Source organism: Thermobia domestica, chromosome 17, assembly GCF_964235325.1.
Source record: "Thermobia domestica chromosome 17, izTheDome1.hap1.1, whole genome shotgun sequence".
Classification (NCBI taxonomy): domain Eukaryota; kingdom Metazoa; phylum Arthropoda; class Insecta; order Zygentoma; family Lepismatidae; genus Thermobia; species Thermobia domestica.
Window position 1 is genome coordinate 76,992,624 of NC_137470.1, and position 19,790 is coordinate 77,012,413.

Consider the following 19,790-nt stretch of genomic DNA (forward strand, 5'->3'; position numbering starts at 1 on the left):
CAAAGTTCACTTGGTTGGAGCAGGCTTTGAACCCTGAACGCTCTACCATTGAGCCACCACAGCCCCCGAGAAGAATATTAAATCAATTTAGGGAATCTAATATTTTAAGTGAACATTCCAACGTGCAGAACATTTTATTATAGTTTTACGATAACAGTTTTCGTAGTGGAATCAGTTTTAACGATCACAGTTTTCTCGACACTATGCTTGGTAGCAAGTGTGCAGAAGAGTGAACACAAGTATTGTTTTTTTCTTCTGATGTTTCACTATAGATAAGTCACTGTGTCGTGTATACTGAGCTGACTAATTTACCCACACATCAATGATTTATGGGTCGGAAATCCATTCGAATTCCCTTCTCATATACGCTCCATTTATTCTTGTGAAGGTCTCTAGCTACCAACATCTACTTTATTGTTTCTTCATTTCTACATCTAATTCTGCTAAGGCACAGTCACTCACTTAAGTACCTGGACCCCTGACTGTTATAATTCCATTTCTTGGGGCCCAGGTCATTTGCAGTTGTGAGAACGCCTAGACAGATGCAACCCAACTAAACGCAACTTTTCTCGGCACTGACAGCAGTTTTTAGACCTGATCCAAGTGTTTCTGCAGGTAAAATTGTAAAGTACGTGAGTAATAAAACAGTTCTCCATTCTAAGATGAATCTCTAGGGTTCGGATCGTGTTTTCCAAAGAACAGCATATATTAATCTGAATATTGCTGTGTATGTAATGTATTATTTCTTTATATACTGTATGTTTAGAAAAATAAAAATACTGACTACGCATGAATCAGGAAATGCTTGAAAATAGCTGAAAATATCAAATCTAGAACAACTGCTGGAAATAAGTTAGTAAATGATTGCCTCCATTGAGACCTTCTCCAATTCTCCTCATTCCAACATCTTTTTCTTTCTGGAGGAAGGAAGATCTTGCTTGTCACACTGAGGATGTATTGAAATTAAAACATTTGAAAAAGTTTCAACTTAGCCGGGATTCGAACCAGGGTCCGCCGAACAGAAGTTCAATACGTTAACCACTTACCTACCTTGTCACTTAATCTTTTATTTAAACTCTTAGCTAGTTAAAATCGTTGCATGTAGGTTGCAATAGGTTGCTATGCAAAATATTAATGCTCGTATAAGAAGACGCTCCTTATGAATGTCACAATGACTTATTCGAAATTTCCTTCTTTTACTCAAAAACAAGTTATATAAACCTTCGTCAATGAGGAAAATATCACGAAACGTTCTTCAAGTTAAGGCTACCTCATCGTTTTTAACTGCTCCCGATTTACGTCACTACTATTCTTCCTCATAGTAACTTCTAATTTCCGGCAGCATTTACGCCAATCCCAAGAGTTTCAGTATTCGCGCTCTGCCTTAGCCAGCTGTTTGAAGTTGGTCATGTAAAATGTACAGAAAAATTTAGACAAGAGAACAGAATCTAACCAACCCCTGTGGTGCTTCTAACCCGTTCCTACTACTACTATTACTACCATTACTACTGCTATTATTATTATTATTATTACTTTTACTATGGATCCGTATAGTAAAACTGCAAGCTTATTGTAATTAAAAAAAGTGATATGAGAATTTGAAAAAGTAAAAAAATCCTTGGGCACGTTTCAACCCACGCCAAAAACTTTTTTCATTACTAGCAGGTTGAGCTAGCGCGCTCGGTTACGAAGGCCGACAGCAGTTGGCTTTTACTTTCCAGTATATGTAGTTCATGACTTTTGATGTCCTATCTGTGTCGGCCAATAAGATCAGAGGATATCTGAAATTCTTGGTATTCGCGAAAATGCAATCGCGCAGACATTATTTTCACATTCCTTGAATTGCGTCACCACGTGTAGAAAAAGAGAGTTATATTTTTTCTTCCGTAATTACTAGTTTATTGTTTATCTTTGTATGATGAATTTGTGGTAGATTGCCAAATTATGAATCTCGTATGACAGACACCAGAGACGGAGTGGGTCGGTGGGTCAGTGGGTCAGTGGGTCGTGGGTCAACAGCACATGACCCACTGTGACCCACCACCCACCGTGACCCACTGCGACCCATCACCCACCATGACCCACTGTGAGCCATCACCCACCGTGACCCACTGCGACCCACCACCCACCATGATCCACTGTGACCCACCACCCACCATGAACCACTGCGACCTACCGACTCAGTATGATCTACCGACCCACTCTGCTCACTGCATTGTAGACAGTATCTTTGTAAATTTGTCTTCGTTTTAGTTTCAAGACCTTCATTTCCCTCCCTTTTCCATTTGTTTCTATCTAGTTACCTGAGGTGAGTAAATTGAACCAAGTGAAAAAAGAACTTCAAGCACTTTTGGATATTGTTATTTTTAATTGTAATAATAGCAATAAGACTTATACTACTACTTGGCTTTCGAGTCCTGTGAGTTTTTATAGGAGCTAACTACCGGAAAAATACATTTTTGAATCACTGTAATATATAAATTATTTTTAAAAAATGAATGTAACTATGTCTGCCTGATCATCACGGTCAAATTGCAAAGTCAAATGAAATTACTTTTGATATATAATTAGGCCTTAATCCAAACTGGGATGTTATATTGCTTTCATTATAATGCATAATATCCTAAGGAAGTAGTGAGAATTCGAATTTTTGCGGAAAAAAATGAGTATCTCTCAAGCCGTTAAACTTACGGAGCTGAAATTCAGTGTATTAACTCTTTATTAAAAATAAACATCCTAGCATTTTTTTTAAATTCTTCTTTATGGGGTAGAGGCACTTTCTATATATGGAGAATTTGTAGTGAGTTGGTTTATAAAAAGGATCGAAAATGATCGATGTTATATAAAAAAATCAGAAACAAAAAATACAATGCTTGGCTTCATATATCCATTGCTTTCTACTATAATAATTGCTGAACCTTATATTTATTATATGGAGCGCTTACAGCACAGGGCTATCAACCTATAAAGTTGTGAGAAAAATAGGCATAAAATTTGTACTTTAAGCTTAATTACACGGAAATTTTTAGTTTGGATTGTACGCATAATTTTATGGAAAATTTTACACTTTTTCCCCTTTTACGTTGGTCTACTTACCTTGATTTGGAATTTTCAAATTTCATCCTTTTTTCCACTGAAAAGTATCGATAATTCAACAAGGAAATAATTATACTATGATAATTTAATTGAAATTCATCGTAATTTGGCACATGGCAAACAGCAATGTGGTAATTGAAGGGGAAGAAGGACGGAAATTCCCATTCACCTCTGAACACTTTCCAGGAATCTCGTTCCCTTTCGCTTTCTAGACGGAGGAGGGAATTTGGTAATGCCATCAAACATTTATGTGTAATTACAAAAAATAAATTTATAAACAAGTAAGAAATCTTCAGTTTATCAGGCTTTAATTGATAATTTATTCACAAGATTCCCTATTGAAAGCGTGGTAGATGAAGTTTCTGTTCTCCATGAGTCGACATTACCAACTGACATGGTCGAAATGGAAAACATGTTGTATCGTGATAGAAAGATGATACTTTTTGCTGAGTATTTCAAAACTGACCAAGAAAAATCGTTATCAGACTTAAGTCTAACAAGCAGATTGTCGATGGGGAGTTGCAGAAATCGGGTGGAAGTATTAACAATTTCCACGACAGAGTGCGAACGGGGATTTCCCCTTATGAATTTACTGATGACTGATATTTGAAATAGACTAAGTGCTCAAAGATTATCTAACTTGTTGTTCATCAATGTTAATGGCCCACCGCAAGACAAGCTCAATGTAGACGAGCTAGTTATTTCTTGGCTGAAGGATAGACATCATTCCGCTAAACTTACCACGAAAAAGTTACCAACAGCAAATAAACCCGATTTCAGATTTGTTTTAAGGTGGAAAATTACGAGTTATGGAAAATGTATACTTGGATTACAAATGGCTTATTTGTGTTATTCAAATTTTTACCTAATTTGTAGTAAGTCTCTTCTTTGCTTTAGGTAAACTACTTTGAATAAATATTCGTAATAATTGTAATTATGTATATTTGTAACTTAAATTTAACATGGTGTTTTAGTGATTACACAAATTACAATTATGAGCATACTTTATGGATATGCTCTCACACAGGGTACCCGAGCACCTTTATACACTATGAAAAACTGATTTTTCAAGTCTTTTGTGAGAAAAATACTGTGAACTCAGAAACCATAACGTTTTCCATATTGTACGGGGATATTTTTCCTACAAATAGAAGTTTCTTTTGGAATGCATTCAGAAATTAACACTTGTAACAACACTCTTTTAGTACAAGTATATTTTAGGCACACACTAATTTCCCCCCACCTCGAACTATTTCAATTTCCTTACTGACAAACACTTTACCATATTATATCGTCAAGGTCAGATCCACCGTTATTGTAACAGAGTGGTGCTTGAGCGATAGACTAAAAATTCAAACTCCGATTAGTGACAATTTCACAGTCTTGTTTTATTACAAGTGTAAACTCTTTAGTCAGTACAGAAGGGGCCGTGGATCGTGTTCAGAGTTGATGACGATGGATTTTGGTGAGTCAGAGTAGGTCAGAGTGGATGAGAGTGGTTCATGGTGGGTGGCGGGTCACGGTGGGTCATGGTGTGTGGTGGGTCATGGTGGGGGTCATGGTGGGGGTCATGGTGGGTCAGAGTGGGTGGGGTCATGGTGGGTCTGAGTGGGTCAGAGTGGGTGGTGCGTCATGGTGGGTCGTGGATCAGAGCGGGTCACGGTGGGTGGTGGGTCAGTGGGTCGTGGTTCAAGTTTTCATTGACCCACGCCAACTCTGGCAGAGACACGGGTTCGAATCCCATCGTGGCAATTGTTTTCTTAATTGGAAGGTATTCTTTACGTAATTGATCTTGTCATTCTTTTATTCCTTTATTATTATTATTATTATTATTATTATTATTATTATTATTAATAATAATAATAATAATAATAATAATAATAATATAACTGCAAAGTCGAGATCTGGCTACATATTTTAATTTTTATGAATTTTCTGATTGGATTTCCAGTCTTTTTGTTCAATAATCAACACACTCCATTGTAGGGGGCTTGGGGAAGGGAAATATCCTGTTGCTTTTTATTTGTTTACTTGCACGCTACACCAAGCCTGGATACTGCATTTCACCTTGCTATATCTACGGGAAGTACGCTAAAGGTTTTGTTGATCATAAGAGAGTAAGTTAATAAGTGATGAGATCAATGAACTTTGCGTATTAACAACATTTAAAATATCAGGTTGTCGAAAAAGTCAGGACGTATTTCGGTAAAATATGACAAATGATGATTTGTGGATGTACTAGAGTTATTCGGATCATGCAACAGTAATGTCATGAATAGCTAAGATGTTGAGCGCTTTGTGTATTAATATTGCTCTATGTTTGGTTTGGTTTTACAGATTTGGCCAGAGATGTCGTGCGTGAATGAAAACTTGACCCACTGATCCACCACTCACGATGACTTACCACCCACCATGACCCACCCCCACTGTGAGTCACTGTGCCATGTCCCACCATGAACCACTGACCTACGAAAACACATCGTCATCAACTCTGACACATTATCTACGGCCTCTTTTCTACCAACTAAAGAGTTTAAACTTATAATAAAACCAGGTTGTCAAATTCTAACTAATCGGAGTTTGAATTTCTACGGTCAATCGCTCAAGAACCGCTCTGTTATGGGGCGTTTACACTTAGTCGATTTAGTCGCACGACTAAATCGACTCGCTGCATTTGCCACTAAATCGAAGCAACTAGGCCGAATCAGATTGATGGATGTGTTCAATTATTTCAACCACAGAAAATAGAACGTCTTTTAATTCAGTTGCCAGTCGATTAGTCGCCTTCGATCAACAAGCGATTAAGTTGAAGTCCCGTTTACACGGTCGATTAAGTTGAAAGTGACGTCAATTCAACTGAATCGAACGCAAATCGACTAAATGTAAACGCGCCATTACAATATCGATGGCTCTGTCCTTTACGATATAAAATGATAAAGTGTTTCTCATGGGCAAAATTACGATGAATTTCTATTAACATATCATGGTCTAATTATCTCCTTGTTAATTATCGATACTTTTCAGTGGAAAAACAGATTAAATTTGAAAGTCCCAAATCAAGATAAGTAGACCAACATACAGAAGCTTACATTATAAATTTTATGTCTATTTTTCTCACAACTTTATGCGTTCATTGTCCTGTGCTCTAAGCGCTCCATATAATAAACAAGCTTCATCAATTATTATAAAGCGCATGGTAATCATATATGGATATAAATTTATGATGCGAAGCACTGTATTTTTTGTTGAGTTCAGTTGATTTTGAATTTAACGTCCCTTTCAGCAGCAAGGGTATATGAGACGTGGACCTGCGGATTACCGTGAATCCGAAACACATGAGCTTCCGCCAGGAATCGAACCCGACTGTATTTCTTCTTTCTAAACCTATATCGATTGTTTTCGATTATTTTTACAAACTAACCCAGTATCAGTTTACCATATATAGAAACCGACACCCTTCTCCATAAAGGAGAATGTTAAAAATTGCTAGGAGACGTACTGTTGATTTTCAACAAAAAGTTAAAATTCTGAATTTCAGCTCCGTAAACTTATAAGCTTGAGAGATACTGATTTTTTTTCGCAAATATTCGGATCCCCACTATACCTTAGGATATTACACCCCGAAAGCAGCGTGATAACATCCCAGTTTGGATTAAGGTCTAACTATATACCAAAAGCCATTTGCTTTCGCTGCAATTTGACCATGAACATTCAATTTTTTATATAATAATTTATATATTACAGTGATTCAGAGATGTATTTTTCCAGTAGTTAGCTCCTCCAAAACTCACAGACTGCGTGTATCGAAAGCCAAGTAGTAGTATACGTCCTCTTGCTATTATTACAATTACAAATACCAATATCTAAAAATGCTTCAAATTCTTTTTTCACTTCGAGATACTCATCTCAGGTAAGTAAACAGAAACAAATGAAAAAGGGAAATTGAGGCCTTAAAAGTAAAAGATAGCCAAATTGACCAGTGTTCAGACGCATATTTTTAAATCACGATCGACCGTACTCATAGGAGCTAAATACGCGCTTCTGGTTAGTAGGAGTTATCCGTTTTTCGCCTCGTAGCATAAATATAGCAAAAGTCAAGTGCCTGTTACCACGACCGTCTCAAGAGAAGGCCATGGGGCTACATTTAGGTTCAGCTGTGACGTCACAACGAGTAGGTACAAACAAAGACGACAGACGTTTCTGACAGACGTGAGGCGATGACACTTGTTCACGTGATTTGAAAGCGAGTGGTGAAACAGTGAGCGCGCACTTTTAAAAGTGCTTTGTGCTTGTGGTGTTGTTAAGTATAAGTGTTTATAAATATAATTTGGAAGCAAAAGTGCTTTTTACTTGTGTTCCTAATTGTAAGTGAATTACCGAAAGGACCAAAAGGGAGTGCATTTCAATTTCCAGTTGAAGACAGTGTACGAGAAAAATGGCTTCACATTATCACCCCAGTAAATACTTCATACACAAGCATTAAATTTAGTAGGGTAAGCCTGTACTTTTTTCTCATGATAGTTCGTAACAATGACTCTTAAGATATAATCTTAAACAATGATTTATTTTTATTTAATTATTTAGTTTTTAAGTACCTACGATATTAAGCGACTTCCTTGTAGCATTATTCACATACAATTACAGAACTTCAGATTTTCAGTACCCTTAAAATAGGTAGGATTTCAACAAATTGTCTCTTCGAATCCAATAATTCAGAAACTATGTATAGTAATATCATATAGCCTTCTCTGCAAGTAGGCAACGGAAACGTATTACATCTCCCTCAGTCTCAATTGTAATCACAATAACATTATTATTTAAGTAGGGGATCAATAAATCACTACATTGAAATATATGCATGTAAATATTAGCTTCTTATATTCTCTTTTCACCACAGAGATGTTATGACATGTATTTAAAGATTAATTTAGGTTGCAAACCCATATACCCCTTAGTAATTTAGTTTGTCTAGTGCATCAGTGGGAAAAGTACTTACTATATATCTGCGAGGGTGCTAATGTATATCAACAGGGCCTGCAGCAGTGTAAATAATAAAAGGAGGAGGGTTATTATATATATATATATATATATATATATATATATATATATATATATATATATTGGGACATTCGCAACAGCAAAGACAACAGCAATATTTATTTACCATATATTAAATATAAATACTAATAATTAACTGCAGCAAGAAGGAGCTTTTTTTGTTTGTTTGTTTGGAAACCTGCTTCAGTAATTTATGTAGTTAAGAGGTTCAGTGAGTTGATGTGTAGTTACTTAGATACTAATGTATTTTTAAATTTGTATAACGAATTCAAAGTGCGAAATCCTAAAAAGACGGAAGAAATTTGCCCCCCACTTAAGATATTTTGAATACCCCACCCACTAATAAGTTATTGGGATTGAACAAAGTGACACTATTCTCAGTAGTTTTTAAATTAATTACAGTAATTCATATGTAATTCACGGGTAAACTAGTGATATGGGAAGTGAGTGGCGTATCTTTTCTGTATGTGATCTCGGGTTCGAATTCCACCTTAAACTGCCAATCTGCTATCTACGTCTTATATAATCTTGGTTCTGAAAAAGAAAGCTAAAATTCACATTTTGTTTTGTTTGGTTTCGTCTTTCTTCCAATTACATAATCAATTGCAGAGGGCTGATCTCAAAACAGATTAGTAGTACTCTCCTCAATTACCATCAAGCAACATAAAAGTTAGCAAATTATTTCTTCTGAATCGAGACCAGAAACTACTTTACGAGACAAGAGGAGACTATAAAAACTTTTTAAATAATCGAAACGAAAGAGAAATAATTCTTCGAAAACCGAGACGAGGCGAGAATCCTACAAAAATTGACGAGACGAGAAATTTTTATTTCTCGGCTTTCTCGTGGGGAACACTAATGTACTTGGGATTGGATTATGGAATCTTCACATCAGATGTGAAGGGTGTACTATTGAGCCATCAATCTTCTCCCTCCTTACATTATTATCGGTACCTCTGCGTAGTGTTGCTCACGAGACGAGACAAGAAATAAAGTTTTCTCCTGCCGTGCCTTAAATTAAGTGTTGGATTCTCGTCTCACTTCGATTCTCGAAGAATTATTTCTTTCTCGTTTTATCAATTTTTTACGTCCTGGTTTTCTTCTTAATTTTATCTAGAACTCTAGAACTTATCTAGAATGCTTCCACGTCACGAGAGACCCACTAAGATTGTAATATATCAACATTGAAATCAGGGGCGGCTTTAGGATATCAATTTTAAGTAAGAGCGCTCCCTCGCTTATTGGATACTTGTACACATTTGATTGATTAATGACAGTAGGAAATTACTTTTACGTTAGTGGTTGATCCTATTTGTTAAATAATTATCTACCATTAATATGAATAGTGGAAAATATATGTACTCTTTCAGGGTATGTATATTTTTCATAATTTTAGGGTAGATCCGTGCCTACCCGGCCTACCCCTTAAAGCTGCCACTTATTAAAATATTTATTATTGAAGTATATTATGTAGTGACTTACGTATCTCTAAATGTTGATAAATGTTCCTGATTGTTTCGTATAACCACTGTAATAATTTATGAATTTTTACTATAAATCATGTGATACTAGAACACTGACATCTGAGACTTCAGTGAACTACTGTTGCCCACGAGACTAGATAATTATCTCGTTTCGAAAATGACAAGAGAAATGTCGTTTCTCGTCTTGTCTCTAACTTGAACATAAACTTCTCGTTTCATCTCTTATGGAAACATACACTTCTCGTCACGTTTCCGAAACGACACGAGGAATTTCTGTATCGTGGACATTACTTTTCCGCTTCTCCAAATACTGAATTTCTTAGTTACCTTCCATATCACTTGTTTTCATTTCCTTGATTAATCAAGTATTTAAAAGATAGCTGAATTTAATTATTTCCCTTTGAAGTATAATTTCATCCTAATCATATATATTAACGAAAGTTTCTCGATGCGATGTAACATGATACAAAGATTTTAGAAGAACTTGTAGTTTTAAATGTTACTAACCTATTATTCTCTTGAAATTTCAGTCAAATATAATTTTTAATGATTTTTTTTTATATAATATTCATGTTTCTTATTATCATTATCCTCCGGATCATAACAGTTTTAATGTAATAGGATCAAAGTTCTACGTTTCTCTTTCTCATTTCTGTAAAACGACTTGCTTTTATAACTCTTGTCTTGAGCTGGCCAACTCTGCCCAAGCACACTGTGCGCCTGCCTGTCACTACTTTGTGTGACGTCACTCGCTACGACGAAGGCCTTCTCTTGAGACGGTTGTGCTGTTACTGACGGTCTTCGTGGCCGAGCGTACTTGCGCAATGGACTACTATTATAATTGCTTTTGTTGTGGGTTCAAACCCGGGCCAATAATTTTTTATTTTTATGTTTTATTTTTTAAATTTTCAAGCCTTTTTTCATTAAAATAGGATGAAAATAATACTCAGAAAAGTGATTACATTACTTGTGCAGTTTTGTTATACGAATCCACGGTATAAGTAGTAGTAATAGAAGAAACGGGTTAGATGCCCCGCAGGTCTTGTTTTGTTCCACCTTGATTGCCATGATATAAATTTAACCTCGATTAATTCATCAATTTTCTTGTTCATCAATACAAACATAATGACAATTTTCTTCTATTACCACTATAATACACAATACATATGCAAGAAGGTGTGGGCAATCGCGAGGTGCAACCAATAAGAAACGTGTTTTTAGTTTCTATGGCTAGGGTCGAGGGTGAAAAAAAATATGCTCTCCAGAAGATGCTGTCTACAATGGAGTGAGCAGAGTGGGTTGATAGTGGGTAATAGTGGGTGTTGGGTTGCAGTGGGTCACGGTGGGTGATGGGTCGCAGTAGGTCACATCCTGTTGACCTACGACCCACTGACCCACTCAGAAAACTCGATCCATTTGACCCACTGCATCTCTAGATTTGACAACAGATAGAAGATGGAAGACCGAAATTGCATGTTCACCATATTTTATTGTTTTACTTCAGGCAAGGGAAGAACGGGCGAATAGTGTTTGTGATTTTTAATATGGTCAATGTTGCTGTGTTATTGTCCCTGTTTTTAAAGAGTTAGTAGAAAAACTGTAAAAGTGAGTAAACCGCGTAAAATCAGGAAACAATGTACTGAGGATGGTTCGTTAAATTAGTTAACTTTAAAACAAATAATCCAGTGTCCTGAGACAGCAGATTGCAATCAATATTGGTATATGTCCAATGCCGTGCCGTGTCCAATGCCAAAGATCAGGGCCTGAGGCGAGAGCATACTGGAGCGCCTCCGTACATATGAGTTGTCAATTTAAAGTTGAATTCTCTGGACTATCCTTTCCGCACAATACTTTACTATTTTATCATGACTGAAATCAGAAAGCTTCAGCATTATTGCATTGGAATCGTAAAGGTGTGTAATTACTAAATTCACTGCACATCCAATATTTTCCTTGTCGCAGAACACTGATGTCTAAGAGTAATGGTTTAAGCGTTAGTTTCATAATGTTGGGGTCGAGGGTTCGATTCCGGCTGTGGCAATTAAGGATTTTTTTATAATTAGCAATATTGGTACTTTTTATATACTAACATGAAAATATTCAATTTCTCTGGGTCTAATTTAAGAGTTGAGACGACTTCCTTCACAGGTGAAATGCCAACAACACAAGATTACGTCATTCGTATCAACCTTCATTCATAACTGTCTTGGAGGTAAAGTGTTGACAAGAATTGGACAAGAATTGATGAATACATAAGGGCTAAACACGTCCTTAATGCTGTAGTGTGGGCCGAAAATGAATTTCAAGGAATTGTTCCTAGCTGTGCACAAATTGCAAATAGTGATCGAACATACTACGCTAGTCACTAGAATGACCCTATTTAAGATGTCACCTCACCTTTCTACCTAGAAGAAGGGCGAAACAAAATGCATTACTCTTGTCAGCTAACAAATATTTATATTCCATTTCTTGTTGTCATTAAATGATAATTCTATCTGTAAATCCGTAAACGTAATAATATTATTACGTTCTTGTGTAAACTTAAGAAACACCTGACATACTGTATATCTTTTCTGTTTCAATGAATACCTTCGACTATGGTACTTTTTCTTTCCTTCTGTGGCAATAATAATAATAATAATAATAATAATAATAATAATAATAATAATAATAATAATAATAATGATAATAATAATAATAATAATAATAATAATAATAAGGGAATAACATAATTATAATATCAATTACATAAACATTACCTTCCCATACAGAATAATTAATAATTGTCACGACGGGATTTGAACCTAAGTAGCTGAAATGGGAGTTTCCTGCTTTCACATTTTTTAAAAACAAATCTCACCAACTGGAACATTGTTCGCCACTGGCACCTCATGCCCTTTCGACGTATTCCAAACACTACAGGGACACGAACACAGAAATACTGAGGACAGTTAAAGTTCCGACCTTGCTCTTCAGAGGAATTCGAACCCCTAGTCGATTGCGCCTCATGATCAGAAGCCGGACGCCCGAGATCAGTCGGCTAGTGCCACCGGCTCTATTTGCCACAAATTTCTCATATGAATATAAGAAAATAAACTAGTAGTTATTGAACATAAACATAGAACTGTCTATTACTACACGTGTTGATACAATTCAAAGAATGTAAAATAATTTCTGTCGTCTTTTCTTCTTTGGAAATTAGAAGTTATGGTAAAACAGAAATATAATGTAAATCGTGACCATCCCTGAAACCGATGACGTAGCCTCGGGTCTAGGTCAAACCTCCCAAACTGAAGAAATGTCAAAACGCCCACACAATCGGTCATAACTCCCACACAAGTAGGTAAGTCTCCCAAATGCACGAACGGTCAAAACTCCCACACTCAAGAAATTTCGAAACGCCCACTCAATCGGTCATAACTCCCACGCAAACGAACAAACCTCCCAAATGCACAAACGGTCATAACTCACACAGCCAAAAACTCCACACTCAAGAAATGTCAAAACGCCCACAGAATCGGTCATAACTCCCACACAAATGGATTAAACACCCACACATAGCAACGGTCACAATCCCCACATAAATGGACAGAACTCCCATACACAATTGTCACAACCGCCACATAAATGGACAAAACTCCCACACAATCGGACAAACCTCCCACACTTTGAAATGATCATGGTTGCACGTCTTGTAAATTTCACACGCTGAAAATAATGAAAAGAAATACAAGGTAATTTGTCCACTTATCACCTTTTCCACTTTGGATCATAAGAGTTTTTTGGACTTTTCTATATTATTTCAGCGTGTGAAAGTTACAAGAAGTGCAACAAAGATCATTTCAAAGTGTGGGGGATTTGTCCGATTGTATGGGGGTTTTGTCCATTTGTGTGGCGGTTGTGACAATTTCTGCGTGTGGGAGTTTTGTTCATTTGTGTGGGAGTTTTGTCCATTTATATGGGGATTGTGACCGTCGCTATGATTGGAAGTTTTGTCCATTTGTGTGGTAGTTATGACCGTTGAGGGTTATGACCGGTTACCTGTGTGGGAGTTTTGGCTGTGGGAGTTTTGACCGTTCCTGCATTTAGGAGATTTGCCCATTTGTGTGGGAGTTATGACCGATTGTGTATATGTTTTGACATTTTCTGAATGTGGGAGTTTTGGCTGTGAGAGTTATGACCGTTCGTGGATCTGGAGATTTGTCCATTTGTGTGGGGGTTATGACCGTTTGTGTGGGCGTTTTGACAGTTTTTGAGTGTGGGAGTTTTGACCTGCTCCCGTACCCTCAACTTGAAGAACGTTTTGTGATATTTTCCTCATTGAGGAATGTCTATATAACTTGTTTTTGAGTTAATCAAGGAAATCTCGAGTAAGTCATTAAAACAATGACACAGGCGTTAGTATATTTTTAAAATATTTTTCCATGAAACGATTTTAACTAAGTATTAGTTTCCGTGGAAGATGAAGTGGCGCGGTAGGTGAGTGTTCAGTGCATTGAACTTCTATTCGGTAGACCCGGGTTTGAATCCCGGCCAGGCTGAAATTTTTTCAGGTGCTTCTATTTCAATTTCAATGCATACTCAGGGTGACAAACAAAATCTTCTCTTCCCTAGAGAGGAAAAGGTGTTGGAATAATGAGAATTGGAAAAGGTCTGTGGATGGAAACAGTCATTTACAAACTTATTTCCAGCAGTTGTTCTAGACTTGATACTTTCGTCTACTTCCAAGCATTTTCTGATTTATGCATGATCTGTGTTTTTATTTCTTTGAATATACAGTATATAATAAAATAATACGTTACATACACAGCAATATTGAGATTAACATATGATGTTCATTGGACAACACGCTCGGTGCCAGAGAGATTCGCCTCAGAATGGATAAATGTTTCGTGTGTTATCTACTCATAATTTTACTTGCATAAATACCTGACACAGTGCTACCAACTGCTGTCAGTGCCGAGAAAAGTTACGTGTAATTTGGGTTGCATCTGTCTAGGCGTTCTCACAACTGCAAATGACCTGGACCCCAAGTAGTGGAATTAGAGCACTTAGGGGTCCAGGCACTTATGTGAGTGACTGTACAATCACAAAACGCATAATTTTATGTTTTTGGGACCGTACAGGACATATTGCAAAATGTAACACTACGTTTATTTTCTTCTAATTTGTTTTAGAAACAAGTGTGCGATATTTAAATGACAAAAAAAAAAGAGTTTTTAACCACTTACTATCTAAAAACACGATTGCCATGCACTCAATATCCCTACCTTACGTTGCTAGTTAAACTGCCACACCACCCAAAGTAATCCGTCTTGTGTATGACAGATTGAGCTTTCGTGGCTTATGTCTTTATTATAAACGGCTGTGTTAGCCAATTTGATAGCACTAGCTCTTCTGTTTGGTACTCCACAATGGTTGTGTAGACAAGTTCACATGATTCTCTCTTATAAGCAAGTCCTTATCCATTTTATAATTTCGATAGGAATTTGCCCGGGAGATTTTCATTTCACATGTCACTTTTGGGAGTTGTCTTCCTTGTGAATATGTAATGCGTATTAAAATTTAATTGATAGAACGTAACTGAAATTGTAATTTTGTTTCCTTTGCAGTGATGTAGACACCAGTTTATTGAATGACAAAAAGCAGGCACCTCTACATTTAGCTACAGAGCTGAACAAGTTGAAGGTCCTCGAGTTGATGGGAAAGTACAAAGATAAGTTTAACGTGCAACAAGGTGGAGAACATGGAAGAACGGCATTGCATATTGCTGCAATATACGACCATGACGAGTGCGCACGAATTTTGGTATGTACTGTACACAAGATTGGTCAACGGAAAAGGTGACGAGCATTTCCGAAAATAACTCACACCAATAATCAGTTATTAATACTTAACATAAGCCTTTAAGGCACTTATTCCAAAGTTGGGGGAACTGAAAGAAAACTGTGGGCAACAAAGTGTAAGAAAGAACACAGTTTTAATACTGGTTGCCCTCGTTCAGATTTTTGCTTAAACGATAAACTAAAATAAAGGTGTCGCGTACAGACTAAAGGACAGACTTTAAACCCCATTTATGTGAAATTTAGAGAGTAAAATACATGGTATATTCAGGGTGTCCGTTGAGGAAAGTCAAAGATTTTGGGTGGTGATAGGGGAGGTCATTCTAAGCAAAAATGCTTATGTGAACATAGGGGCTATTCCCCCTCGTTCCAGAGATAGGGTGGGGGTAACTTTTTCTCTCTTGCATTTGCCGATTTTCGTTTGAAACATTCTAGCACATCCCGTAGTTGAGGTTATGTTACATATTATACCTCGTTTGAAACCTATGAAACAGGCTTACAGATGGTATACAAATTGTCCCAGTATTGCATACAAGAGGGAAGTAAAGGAGGGAAACTTTCCAAATCTCCCTATAAAATTCCCTTTTTTAAACAATTTTGCACCGTTCTTGACTGGAAACACTTGTCGCTATAGGAACAGTATCTGATTAGGCGAAACTGATACTCTATATCAAAGATCTAGGTGAGGTGCCAAATTTTTAGCTACATTAGAAACCATCTAAAAAGCATTCTTCCTGACTCCTTACTCTAATAACATGACAATGTTCGAACTTTCCTTAGATGACAATGGTTACGAATATTAATAAACGAATGTTTATATGCAAAATTGGAAATACAATACAATTCCCTAATATACGGGAGGTCTACATTTATACGTAGGAACACTAATTACAGTTCTGAACAACAGATGGCAGTGAAACTTGAATTAAATTTTTCGTACAACATACTATCTTAGAATGTGAATTGCAACAGGGTTGTCGAAATCATAAATAATTACTTCTAATGCACACAAACATTTTGCTTGTCTCACGTACACCCAGCAGAGACGTTGCCACTGTTATGCCCGATGCCGTTCCACTTTCAATTCCGTTGCTAATGTTATGCCCATTCTAGAGGCATTCAACACCGTTAAAGAGCGCAGAGAAGCAGAGGCGTTATTTAGGGGGGACAGGGACCAGTGGCGTAGGGAAGGGGTGGGACCAGGGGGGCTGAGCCCTCCCAAAGGATTCCGACAACTTACTTTGGTGCTTTGATGTTTGTATTTTTTTTTTCTCCGAAGAAACGGCAATTGCCTTCCACGTACTCTATTTCAGAAGAAAACATGTCACTAAATGTTTCTAGACAAGCTGAATGAAAGGAAGGAAGGGTAAAAATAAAGATTTTCCTTTGAGGTTTTGGTTTCATTCAAATGAAAAATATTTGAGGAAAAAAAATGTTAACAGGAGAGGGTGGAAAACAATACTAAACACTTGTAGCATGTGACTATCTCACAGCAATCTCTGATGTTTGATCAATTGGAGCAATTCAGAAGATTTGCTTAAGTTATTTGGTCTAGGAATTAATTCGTGAGGGTGGACAAGAGATGGCGCAACGAACGGAGCGTCCCACAGTTCCGTGTATCCACACATGTGTTGCAAACCCCTGTCATCGCGTATCGTTCGTAGTATAGGGCAGTGGATTAAAGCGTCAACAACACCAGTTTGTAGTTAAGTGAACATGGCGCAATTTGTGCCTGATAAAGTGTTTTTGCGGGGTGTCCTGCTGCATTACTTTAACATGCAGAAAAGTGCGACTGAAAGTCATCGTATTTTGGTGGAAGTGTATGGTGACCATGCTCTAGCTGAGCGAACGTGTCAGAAGTGGTTTGCACGGTTTATAAGTGGTGGTTTCGGCTTGGCAGACCAAGAGCGAGCTGGACAGCCAAAAAAATGTCAAGACGAAGAATTGACAGCATTGCTCGAGCAGGATCGTGTCAAACGCAGGAACAACTTGCAGCAGCATTAGGCGTTGATCAAACAACAGTCTCCAAACGCTTGAAAGCCATGGGAATGATTCAAAAGATGTCACATTGGGTTCCACATGAATTGAAAGACAGAGACGTTGAAAGACGAAAAACCATTTGCGAATTGCTGCTTCAACGACAGAGCAGAAAGGGGTTTCTGCATCGAATTATTACGGGTGATGAGAAGTGGATCCATTACGAGAACCCTAAACGTAAAAAGGCCTGGGTGAAACCAGGTGAACCAGGTCCATCACAACCAAAACGAGATATTCACTGTGCAAAGGTTATGCTGTGCATATGGTGGGATATGAAAGGTGTGGTGTACTATGAGCTGCTGCAACCGGGTGAAACTATGAATGGAGAACGTTATCGACGACAATTAATGCGTTTGAAGCAAGCTCTGGCCAGAACACGACCAGAATGGGAGAACAGACATGATAAACTTATTGTTCAACATGATAACGCTCGCCCACATGTCGCAAAACCGGTCAAAACCTATTTAGAAAATGTCGGATGGGAAGTTTTACCCCACCCGCCGTATTCACCAGACGTTGCTCCTTCGGACTACTACTTGTTCGATTGCATGAACAACGATTTGATTGGACAGCGGTTTACTTCTTCAGAAGATATCGAAACATGGGTCTCTGACTGGATCGCTTCCAAGGATGAGGACTTCTTTCGCCACGGAATCCGTACATTGCCTGACAGATGGGCGAAAGTGGTGGCTAGCGATGGACAATATTTTTCTTAAGGTATTTATGTATTTTGTGTTTGTACTACAGCTTCAATGTGTGCGTACCAACCGCACGAATTAATTCCTAGACCAAATAGATGAGTTCAGGGTGTCGAAATAAGAACTTCCTTTGCAATTGGAAGTTCTTGGATGATAAAAGTGTTATGTAACAAATTGAATATGACGGGAAAATTGATTTTCACAATGTTGTCCGTTAACATACCGCCTTTACCGTCTCTAAATATCTGCACTCAGACGAGAACTCACTACATAATATGTTACGTAAAATGATTAACATATAACACGTGCATGAATCGCCAGAATGCAACGTTTGAGAAAATGTAACATAACACCTTTATCCTCCAAGCGCTTCAATTGCAAAATATCGCAAAACGTTTTACAAAAGTGGTTAAGGCGGAAAAAAGGCAATTGTGTTAATTTCGGTGAGGAAAATGTGCAAAGAAACCAAAAATCAACGGAGGAAAATCTAAACAAGATATTAATTTAGAGGAAGACTCGCAAAACGCTTTAGAAAAACGGCTAGAACGAAAAAATGATAGTAGTGGTGTGCAGAAACAGCAATTGAGAAGCAACGAAGAAATATCTAGAGAAGTCAGCACTTCAGAAAAAGATATAATAATAATAATAATAATAATAATTATTATTATTATTATTATTATTATTATTATTATTATTATTATTATTATTATTATTATTATTATTATTATTATTGCAACAAAACATTCTGACGCAACAAACGCATATATATATATATATATATATATATATATATATATATATATATATATATATATAACACTAAGCCCCCACCAAACAACAATCCTGGCTACGCTACTGACAGGGACGGGCAATTGCCCCCCAGAGTTGAGATTTATATAGATTTTATCAATAGAATAGTAGTAAATCAGTGAAAAACGGTAGTAAATCAGTGAATAGTAGTAAATCAGTGCAAAGTGCATTGAGGGGGATGGTGATATGATTGAACATTTGCTGCACGCACAAAATAGTTACGTTGAAGATTGACGCTAATAGGGTTACGCCTCTATATGTATGCATTAGAAGTAACTATTGTTTATATATTAGAAGTAATTACTGCAATGGACATCCCGGTGAAGTATCTTGTACAAGAACTTTAATTCAAGTTTCACTGCCATCTGTTGTTCAGATCTGTAATTAGTGTTTCCGTATACAAATGTAGAGCTCTATGTTAGGGAATAGTATTTTATCTCCAATTTTGCATAAAAAACATTGGTTTATTAACATTTTTAACCGTTGTTATCTATGGAAAGTTTGAACACTGTTATGTTATTAGAGTAAGGAATTATGAAGAATGCTTTTTTTTTTTTTTTTTTTTACTTTTTCCAATGAAGCTAAAACTTTGACACCTCACCTGGATCTTTGGTATACAGTATCATTTTCGCCTAATTAGATACTATTCCTATAGCGACAGTGTTTCCACTCAAGAACGGTGCAAAATTGTTTTAAGAAGGGAATTTTATAGGGAAATTCGAAAAGTTTCCCTCCGTTACTCCCCTCTTGTATGCAATACTAGG

General features: G+C 36.9%; 1 protein-coding gene across 1 annotated transcript in view; it reads left to right on the forward strand.

Moving 5' to 3' along the window:
- TrpA1 (Transient receptor potential cation channel A1) overlaps positions 1-19,790 on the forward strand; it is a 246,610-nt gene that overhangs the window by 28,005 nt on the left and 198,815 nt on the right. The window contains exon 3 of the mRNA XM_081743887.1: positions 15,251-15,446. Coding sequence (XP_081600013.1) covers positions 15,339-15,446 — 108 coding nt within the window. The 5' untranslated portion in view covers positions 15,251-15,338. The remainder of the gene's footprint in view (positions 1-15,250; positions 15,447-19,790) is intronic.